The sequence below is a fragment of the Chenopodium album genome, chromosome 7 (assembly GCF_948465745.1).
Source record: "Chenopodium album chromosome 7, dcCheAlbu1.1, whole genome shotgun sequence".
NCBI classification, from domain to species: Eukaryota; Viridiplantae; Streptophyta; class Magnoliopsida; order Caryophyllales; family Amaranthaceae; genus Chenopodium; species Chenopodium album.
In genome coordinates this window covers 67,625,487-67,635,871 of record NC_137840.1, presented here as the reverse complement: position 1 = coordinate 67,635,871, position 10,385 = coordinate 67,625,487, and the positions used below count along the sequence as shown (strand labels likewise).

Below are 10,385 nucleotides of genomic sequence, written 5' to 3'. Positions count from 1 at the left end.
TCGAGTTGGGTTTGTAACAGGTTGGGTTAAATTCAGGTCGGGGTAGGAACGGGTCGGGATGAATTCAGGTCAGGTTAGTAACAAGTCGGGTGAAATTCGGGTTTTGGCAGGTTAAAACGGGTTTGAGCCAATTTCTGTTCAAGTCGGGTTCGGTTCAGGTCAATAATTTACGGGTTATATTCAAGTCGGGTCATCTCCAGGTCAGTTCATGTTCGGGTTCGGGTCTCACATACTCGGGTCAACTCGAGTCTAGGGTTGGTTTCAGGTCGGGTTTAGGTCATCATTTTTTCGGGTTCAGATGGGTCGGTTGATCATCGGATTTGAGTCGGTATTTCGGATCGGGTCAACTTTTGACAACTTTATTGTGGAGGTATATTGTGATATAGAGTATTTTAAATTTTCAACATAGATAAACCACTGCTTTTGTGATGCAAATTTCACTTGTATCTTTATTAAAAGTGTAGTTTATGTAGAGATGGATGAATAATTCATCTCAATACATAATGTACTTGTATGGTACATCAAATGAGTTTTGGGTATAAAATTACTTTAATTTGTTCATAGCAATAATAGGATGCAAATATCTTTGTTATACAAGCCACCTAAAGAAGTACATAGACAAAAAGAATATTTTGTTTAACAAAGAAAGGGAAATAAAATTTCTCCAAAAAAATAACAAGGACCCACGCCCGCGCATCGCATTCCCCAAAACCTGAGCCCGACTCGGCTCGACGCGTGAGTTTGTGTAGTAACACTTACCTCCCACTCACTCAACTAAGTAGTGTTAAGACACTACAATATAAAAACAAGGAAAAACCTTTCCCCCCAATCAATGTGGGATTTTCCCCTTTCATTTGTTTTTCTCTCTCTCTTGTTTTTTTCCCCAACTCTCTTATTTTATATCAAGAACTTCCAATGCACCTCATACACTCTTTCATCCAAACATTTTCAAATTATACACAAACTTAGACAAGATTGCTTGCACACTGCATAACCCAATACTTGTCCTAACATTTGTAGAACTCCATGAAAACAAATTGTCAAAAGCTATTACTCAAAAAAATTGTCAAAAGCTACTGCTGCCAACTTCCCCATACTTGTTTTTCTACCTTTCAACTTATGACATTTAAGGCCATCACAATGTCCAAATTTGTGGGCGATACTTCACCGGCCATTCTAATACATTGATACCCCACCCTATTTTTATGTTGGTTAGTCCATGAACCAGGCAATCTACCACCTTTTACCCTGTCTGTACCGAAAGGAAAAAAAAAAAAAAAAAAAATCTATCTCCCGGTGTATACTTAGTTTTTGGACTGACTGCAAAAAAAAAAAAAAAATTTATAGAAATAAAACGTCGAGCTGCCCCCAGTTAATATGTCATATTAACAAACTTTGTTAAAATGACTCTCTCTCCACCCCTCCAAAAGCAATTTCTTCTCTCTCCTTTCCTCCCCTCCCAAAGCACTTTAGACTCACTCCTTTGCTCAGCCATAGTTGCACGACCACCTTCGAAGGTATAATTCGGCCGGCCAAACAAAAGACACCCTAGTTGCAAAACATGTAAATTGGGACCATACTAACCCTTTAGGGGAAGGAATTTGCTCGTGTGGCAGTGGCGCTAATGGTCAAAATGGTGGTTCTAATGGTGTTGCAGTGGTCGCGCAATGGTGTTAACGGTAGTACAATGGTCGCATGATGGTGTTAACGAAAGTACGACGGTCGTGCGGTGATGCCGGTGGTCGTGTAGTGATGTTGGTAGTCGTGTAGTGGGTGGTGCGTATGGTTGTGAGGTGGTGACAAAGGTTGGCTGAAGGTGTAAGTATAGGAGAGAGAAAGGGGTCAAAGCTAAGAAAATACAATAAATACCCTCATATTAACAATTTTTGTTAATATGGCATATTAACAAGTATTTTCTCCAAAACGTCTAGTTATTGGAGAAAATCCCAATTGATTGGATATAATGCAAAAGAAGCCTACCCCAATCCTCACTCAAATCAATAGAGACAAGGCAATTGGCAAATAAAGTTGATGTTCAATATACATAGTCAACGTAGATTATCACTAATAGAAATCAAATCACCATTACATCTGTACAGTGCAATATCTCTCTAATTGGATAATGACATCATTAATCCACTTAATAATCATCTTTAACAAAGAAAGAAAGAAATTGCTCTATATTCTTAAAACCACACAGAACAGTACCTAACACCCACATTCCTCCAGTTATTAATAAATCAAATTATACATGACAGAATAACACATTCTGGCAAAAGAATAAATTTATATGCATCAATCTCAAACTTTTTTTTCCTTCCAGGGGAAAGGGTAATTTTTTTTCACCATTTTTCACCAAAAATCAATGTCTACAAACAAGTAAGCGTTCCCCCCGATCTTTGCAGATATCAATCAAAGTTGTGTGCAATATAGCAGCTAGCACCTGTAATTCAGCTTACTAAAGGACCTTGTGAGCGAGGATTCTATCACCGAAATCTTACTACGATACAAGATATGTCATCTTTGCTATCTCTCTTCAATGCTTCAGATGCTAACTGTTTTGCTGCCTTTTGTGGATCTTTTATCTTTTTTGCAATGTCTACGGCCTCTTGATTAGACATTACCTGCACAAAATATAGCAGTTACAACAATTTTCTCAAGAACGGAATAACAGTAATAAACAAAATGCACCATTGGAGATGGTCCAGCTAAGTTAATCCAAAGATCTCAACCTTGAGCATTAGGATGTCTAGGAATGCAAACATCATTAAAAGGAAAGATCTTTTACCCCACAATTGGACCAAATTTGGCTCGAACTGAAATAAGTCGAATTCCAAAGAGGCCTGGATATTGGTTTTTTTTTTACTAAAAGAAGTGCAAAGCAAATAACAGTACTGAAATCTAGAAATCACCTTCCATAGACCATCACTGGCAAGAATTAGGAGATCGGCATTGATATCAATAGTTATATCTTGTACATCTGGGTCTGAACGGAGATGTGACTTTAGGCTCTTGTCTCCAAAAGCACGAGAAACTGCCAGCTGACCATTTACTCTAGGAACATCTCCTAATAAACAAGCAAAAAAAGATAAACATCAAGCCAAGTAATTGATATACGAAGCATTTCTAAAGGATGTAATTGCTACTCAAAAGATCCCTTATTAACTCATATACAGAGACTATTTCACTATTTAATAATTTATGAGGAAGATTTTCTACCAAGAACTGAAATAAAACAAACATATAAGATTAGGCGCATTCAATAAGTGACAAATGTACAGTTTATAGCACATCAATTGGTCATAAGAAGCTCGACCTAGTTAGGAATTCATCGAGCATTTATCAGGACTTTTGAATGATACAAAGATAATACAAACTAGCTATTTACAACCCAATTACTTAATACTGTGGTGGATCAACTCAATAGGATGAAAGAATACTAGAGAAGTAGACAACAGAAATTTGGAAGCAGGAAGATTGCAGAGTTTACCAAGACAGTAATCCATTTTAAGGAAACAAACAAGCTAAGTTCTATGAGCTACAGAGTCCCCAATGACAGCGTAGCATTAGTGTTAATGACCTGCCTTGTTAAGTATCATGCTTTCATTCTTACACTCTCCAAGAATATAATTTTGTTATTTGAACCTTTCAAACTCCTATTGTACATGTCTATCTTATCTTCATCTCAACCAACTTCTGAAAATGGGTGAAAGAAGATCTAACAGTAAGAATACAAAATGCCACCAAAAGGAGGTAAATTTCTACGTATAAAACAAAAATTATACAATGAAGATAAGTGATCTCTCTATAAGAGATAAGACACAAAAATTAAGTTTTCCATAGTTTTCTACTTATGATGGTAATTTTTGTTTAGCAGACAACACTAGAAATATGTGCACTTCTGACTTGGTTTCACCACGTAGTATACGTGCAAAAGCTTTTTGTTTATTTTTAAGCTAAGAGCCTTATGGAGTTATGGTGTATCTCTTATCAATTGGAAATAATTATTGATGGCAAAGAAATTGGGAAAAAAACAAAGGAAGGTCAAGTAACCTGGCATATTTGAGACAAATCCTCCTTTGCCCTCAATGGTCGCTCTGTCTGTGTTAGGCTCATGATCAACCGTCATTTGCAGAGCCTGACCACCTCTTGAGATAACAGCTCTGGAATCTCCCAAATTAGCAACCCATAACCTTTTACCATTAATAAGAATAGCAGTAACAGCTGTGGAACCCCCTCGGGCAATGTCAGTAGTTTGAGACAGAATATCTTCGTCAGTTTTCTCATAGGCCTTTGGTATTGATCTTCCAGGGTCAACCCAAAACTCTTCCTAAGAAACAAAGAGTAGGAAAAATTGTCAAGATAAATGTGATCATCTAGGAAGAATTAAACAATATTAGCTCCATCCTCGACATAATAGGCCACATATAATTTTTGAAGTCATATCAAATTTGACTATCACAGCAAACTGTTTACCATTATACTAATCTATACAATATCAATAAATTGTCTTTAGATGAATCTAATATTATGATTTTCACATCATATCTCAATCTAAATATTAACAGATATACCACCAAGGCAAGTACATTATGATAATTTAAGTCAAATGTGGCCTATTATTTATAAATGTAGGGAGTATAACTTATTCAAGTTTTATAGAGTAAAAAAAAAAAAAAAAAAAAACAAAAACAAAAAAAAAACCAACCAACAAACCTCCTTGAAGATATTGCGAAACAGATTTTTCTGGAGGTAGGCAGGTACAGCATCTCCCAAATGGCCATCAAATATAGCAAACAGTCCAAGCTCATGTTCTTGCATTGTTACAAACTTTGCAACATGATAATCTTCCATAGGATGGTCAGCTTTTCCCTTAACAAGACTGTATCCGAATGTAACTTGACCTTGAGTGCTTCTTCCTTTTCCTGAAGTGCATGAAATCTGTTGCCCACTGATCTAAAAAAAGGCAAAGCCAAGAATATATTTGTATCACTATCACTGAACACAAGCAATATATGCAACAATTATCACAGTAGATGTCATGTAGCTGATTCTTAATCATAAATCCCTCGCCTGTCAAAATATATACTACCTCCTGTTCTTATTACTCGCAACAAAGGAGTATTATTTGTGAGACATAAATTATTCTTTTGTTGCGAGTAATAAGAACTGGAGGTAATATGCAATTATGGTGTACATAATTTACTTTATTTGTCTTTAAATACTTGGAACACATGACTTTAGTACTATTCAATCTAATTCATACATGAGTACATGACCACATTGTTTTAGTGTCAAAAGTTTTTTTCAATATAACAACTTTATACTAATCCCTTTGTTTCTTTTGAATAGTCCTATTATAATTTTTTTTCCATTTTTCAAAAAACTTCAATTCATGTTTAAATACATATTATAAAACATTGTTATTGTGAATCTACTTTAGAACGAACCAAACAAAATCCAACTTGAGTATGTTTTCACTATTTATCGAGGAATTATTAAATTTCCTTTGCGTATTAATCATTCTAAATAGCACGATAAAAAAACAAAAACAATCAATTTTGTGCATTGACATATTGAAAGACACAGTATCAACTGTCCAGTATTAAGAGACGAAGAAAATACAGAGTAGTACTTGTATTTTTATGGGCACACTTTCTAGCAAACATAATTTCCATATCAAAATCAAAAGAAAGTAAACCAGATATTTTTCAGTACTCCAACGTAAAAGGCGCCCAATAATAGCAGAAAATCAGGATAAAATCAACTTTTTTTTTGAACTTTTTTCAATTTTAATAGCTGGTTTCCAAATTATAAGGACCAATAAAAAAGTGACACCATTATTCAAACTCAAAAATCAGCTCTATCGCTTTACCAGAAAACCACTTCTGCTGCATTCCAATTAAACCAAAGCTCTAAAACACTAATTATCATACAAATTTCAATTTTAAATAATCTATCAACACAAAATTAATCAAAAAATTACCAGTAGAATTCGAATTAATTAATCGTAATTAACATGTATAAATTTAATCAAAATAGAAAAAGAAAGAGAGAATTACCTCAGAAGAATTAAAACAACAAAGCATATCCATGGAAAATATTTGACGATCCTAACCAAAAAAAAAATCAAAATCAAAATCAAAGTCAACCAATTTTTCATCAAATTTGAGCAAAGTTTTACAAAAATAAAAAGGAAAATAAATATTACCGGAAAAATAAAAGCAAGCAAGAGAATGAACGGTGGTGGAAACGGCGGCGGAGACGGCGGCGATGATGACGACGGAGAGGAGTTGTTAATAAGCGTGTGCTCAAACTTTATAACCGCCTTAAGAGAAAAAAAAGAAGGAAAACAAGGAATTTATATTTAATAATTTATTATTTTAACAAGGAATTTATAAATGATGAAAAATAATATTTTATAATTGGAAAGGTTTTAGGGATTGAAGAAGAAGAAAACAGAAAATGTAAAAATTGAAAAGGAAATGGAAAATGGGAAGGTGCGGAGTAGTAGTATTCAAGGAAGGAAAGGAAGTACTACGACTTATTCCGTGTTGACTTTTTGGTCTGCTATCTTTTTTTTTTTTTTTTTATTTTTTTATATATATATATATATATTTTATTTTAATATCCTATTTGCTATAGCAACACAAATATGAGATGACTGTGTTTTTTTTGACTCTTCTACGCATATCGCTTTCTTTTTTATTACTTGCATATATCCTTACCCCGGGATTACCCGTTTTAAGGGAAACTTGTCTTTGGAGTTTGGAGTAAATATAAAATGTGGGTACTAAACTTTGCCCAAAGTTGCAAATTGGGTACTCAATTTTGCTTTGTTGCAAGTTGGGTACTAAACTTGGGTATTGCCTGAATTTTGACCTTTAACAACAGGTTACCAAACATTAATAACATAAAAAAAATTAAAAAAAAAAAATTAAACTTCAATTGAATTAATTAACCAAAAAAATCATCTTTCCCCAATTTTCTCTCTCCTATTTAACCTTTTTTAGCTCAACTTTCTTTCTCTCCGACCTTAAAGAAACTAATTCAAGGTGAGTTTCGTCGGATTTGTGGGGTTTTCATAGTGGATTCCGTTGAATTTGTGGGGGGTTTCGTGAGTGCGTTTCGTGGCTTGGGTTTTGTGAGGTTGGTTGGAATTATGAGGGCGTTTTTGCGAGGGTGTTAGCCTAGGTTTCGTGAGGGTGGTCTGGGTTCGTGAAGGTGGTTGGATTTTTTTAGGGCTTTCATGGGGGTGGTTGAATTTGTGGGTTTTTCGTGAGGGTGGTCGGATCTGTGGGCGTGGGTTTCATGGAGGTGGAAATTTCGTGGGGGTGTGGATGCAGTGGTGCTGTGGTGGTAGTCAAAGAAAAAAAATTGTTGATTTTTTCTACATTTTTTTTTTTTGTTTAGTTGATTTTTTTCTACATAAATGGCAATTCAAAATCTCCCATATACTAAAAACATTAACCAAAAGTAAAATACTTTTCACTTCAATTCATTATCCCAGACAACCTACCTACTAAAATTTAAAACCTCAGTAACCATTTAAATCAATTTTGCATCTTCAATGGTTAAAATAGAGAAACAAAGAAATTTACCTCCACTAAAAATGTGCCAGTTGTAATCTGATCATTAGCAAAAAATTCGCAAAATTAAATAAAAAAAACTTTGAATTGCACCAATAATTATTTGCAAATATCAAAAGTAGAAATGTTGAAAATATTACTGCATAATTGAAAAATAAATGGAGGTTTGTTAATGGAGGAAGAGAGAAAAGGAGGAGAGAGAGAAAGAGGTTGAGTTATTTTAGTTTTTTTCATTTAATAGAATGCAATATGGTAACCTGATAGTGTAGGTTACTTGCCAGAAAAGAAGATTCAGGCAGGTCATAGTACCCAATTTGCCAATATTGAAAGTTGAGTACCCAATTTGCAACAAAGGCCAAAGTTGAGTACCCAACTTTTATATTAACTCTTCGAGTTTGTATGCCGAGCCATGGCTCGTACGTAGCGGATGTATTGTGTGGCGCAATGATGGTGTAGATGTCAACTAATTTAGTTTGTTAATTAATTTTTTTTTTTATTATGTATACGTGGGCCAAGCCCTAAACAAAAATAGATAACAAAATTACTAAATAACACATTGGATAGATTTAAATAGATTTCATAAGATAAAAAAAGTTAGTTTATAATTATGTTTAGATAGAATTTTAGGATGAAATTGTTAGTTTAGAGTTTTATTTTTGATAAAATACCATTAAATGGACCCAAAATTTGACACTTTCAAATAATATAATCACATTCTGGATGATATAATCACTTTTTTAGATGATATAATTATCTTTTTGTGAGTCATATTTTGATCTCATATTAAACCATTTAATGAGATTATATAATTATTTTTAGGATGATAAAATTTAAAAATCATCTTTTGAATGATGTAATTTACTATTTGATACTTTTTATAATGATAAATTCACTTTTTGAGTGATACATTTACATAATAGTTTCAAGATGACATAATCACTTTTGTAATAATATAATCACATTTCGTATGATATAATCACATTCGTATGGTACACTAGAAGGTTGGGTCTACAATAAGTTATTGTAGACCGGGTCTATTCTAGTCTAAATATTTCATATTTACAAATTGAATTATAATTATATTCAAAAAAATTATTAGATTATAATTCTAAAAATGATCATATAAATTTTTTTTTATATCACAATATTTTTTGGAGCAAAGGAAATAGTTCAAAGCGTAAAACATACCTTTATAATATATACTAATCGGTTAAAATAATATAGTTTACAATCCAGTGGCGGATCTTGGCCGAAAATAGTAGAGGGGTCGGAATTTAAAAAGTTTACCTCTTGCTCAAAGCTAATCTTTGTACCCAATATTTAATAAGTAAATATAGATTATTTAAATTCATTAACCTATTAATTACAATAATTTATGGGGGGCCTGGCCCCGAATGGCCCCGGTGGAAGATCCCCTCTGTCACAATCTAATAAAAATTTATTTTACGTAGACCTGTCAATTAGGTCGGGTCATGAGTCATCTCGGATTGGGTCACTTCAGGTTACAAGTCAAGAAATGTTCAACCCTTGTCCAAAGTTTTGGGTTCGGGTCAACCCAATTAGTTTTGAACATTTATTTTATTTAATTTATTTTTTTGCTAGTTTTTTATTTTTTAATGTACTAAATTGAACATTGCCACCAACATTATTATTAGTCATTACATACCTACTAGATAGCAAATCGTCATAAAAGAACATCAATTCCTAACTAATTTTGTATCAATGATATATTAAATTTGACCTATAGATTAAAAAATTTCTTAAAATTCAATAAACAACCCGGGCATCGCACGGGGCACAAAACTAGTACTCCCTTATAAGCGAACCTATCTTTACAAATGATCCCAAGGTTGGCTACATAGGCAGGTCTAAGGGGTGGCCTACCCGGGCCTTGCCCCCCCCCCCCCTATGCCCAGATTTTGATACAATAAATAAAAAATCTTGTGTGAAATATATAAGTTTTGTATGTAGTTGGTTTAGTTGGTTAGTTACTTGATGTAAGATGTGGGAAGGTCAAGGGTTCGATTCCTCTTGTTTGCACATTTTTTTTTCTTTTCGTGTGGATTTCTTATACTCATATTTCTGTATGGCCTGGCTTTTTATTAATTGAAATTCTATATAACTTCGGCCTGGTCTATAAATAAATTCTAGATCCGCCGTTAGTTGGCTAACCTATCTGCAACCTTATTGCCTTTTCTAATTTAGTTGGTAAAGTTTGTTATGAGGATATAATTTAAATTAAAAAAATATTGTATGTGATTTAGTTTTTTTTTTTTTAGAATTCGTTTGGCATCACGATAGTTTTTGTGTTTTTAGATTTTCAAAATCATATGATGTATGTCATATAATAAATCAATAATTAGGCCCTGTTTGATTCACCTTAATTTTGCTGAACTTAAATTATTTTTATTGAACTGAACTTATTTTTACTGAACTGAACTTAATTTTACTGAACTTAAATTATTTTTACTGAACTTAAATTATTTTTACTGATTTTCTATTATAATTCTGCTTTAAGAAAACTGAATTTTACTGAACTGAACTTATTTTTACTGAACTGAAATTAATTTTACTGAACTGAAATTAATTTTACTGAACTGAACTTATTTTTACTGAACTGAAATTATTTTTACTTAATATTATTTTTTTAAGGTGAAGAGAACAGGGCCTTAGTCAAAATTATTAAATATAAGTAGTATGATAATTTTGAAAATTTACAACAGAACCGTGGAAACATCTTTATCTTGTTTTCTCTTTTTGGTTTTAAAAAAAGAAAAACAACAATGCCAAACAAGA

General features: G+C 33.0%; 1 protein-coding gene across 1 annotated transcript; it reads right to left on the bottom strand.

The window, feature by feature from the left end:
- Nucleotides 1-2,015: 2,015 nt before the first annotated feature.
- Nucleotides 2,016-6,490, bottom strand: LOC145639253 (putative protein phosphatase 2C 10). The gene is made up of 6 exons (XM_081690438.1): nt 6,212-6,490; nt 6,063-6,113; nt 4,717-4,956; nt 4,054-4,330; nt 2,913-3,067; nt 2,016-2,624 (listed from the first exon to the last, which is right to left on the bottom strand). Exons 2-6 carry the CDS (start codon nt 6,093-6,095, stop codon nt 2,487-2,489), a joined length of 843 nt encoding a protein of 280 aa, XP_081546564.1. The 5' UTR covers nt 6,096-6,113; nt 6,212-6,490; the 3' UTR covers nt 2,016-2,486.
- Nucleotides 6,491-10,385: the final 3,895 nt, after the last annotated feature.

Bases quoted from the DNA above. Each gene is read 5' to 3' on its own strand.
- LOC145639253 (XM_081690438.1), bottom strand. From the start codon at position 6,095: ATGGATATGCTTTGTTGTTTTAATTCTTCTGAG. The intron at 4,957-6,062 runs GTAATTCTCTCT...GCCTTTTTTTAG, and splicing joins GTTGTTTTAATTCTTCTGAG to ATCAGTGGGCAACAGATTTC. The intron at 2,625-2,912 runs GTGATTTCTAGA...TATTTTGTGCAG, and splicing joins CCAGTGATGGTCTATGGAAG to GTAATGTCTAATCAAGAGGC.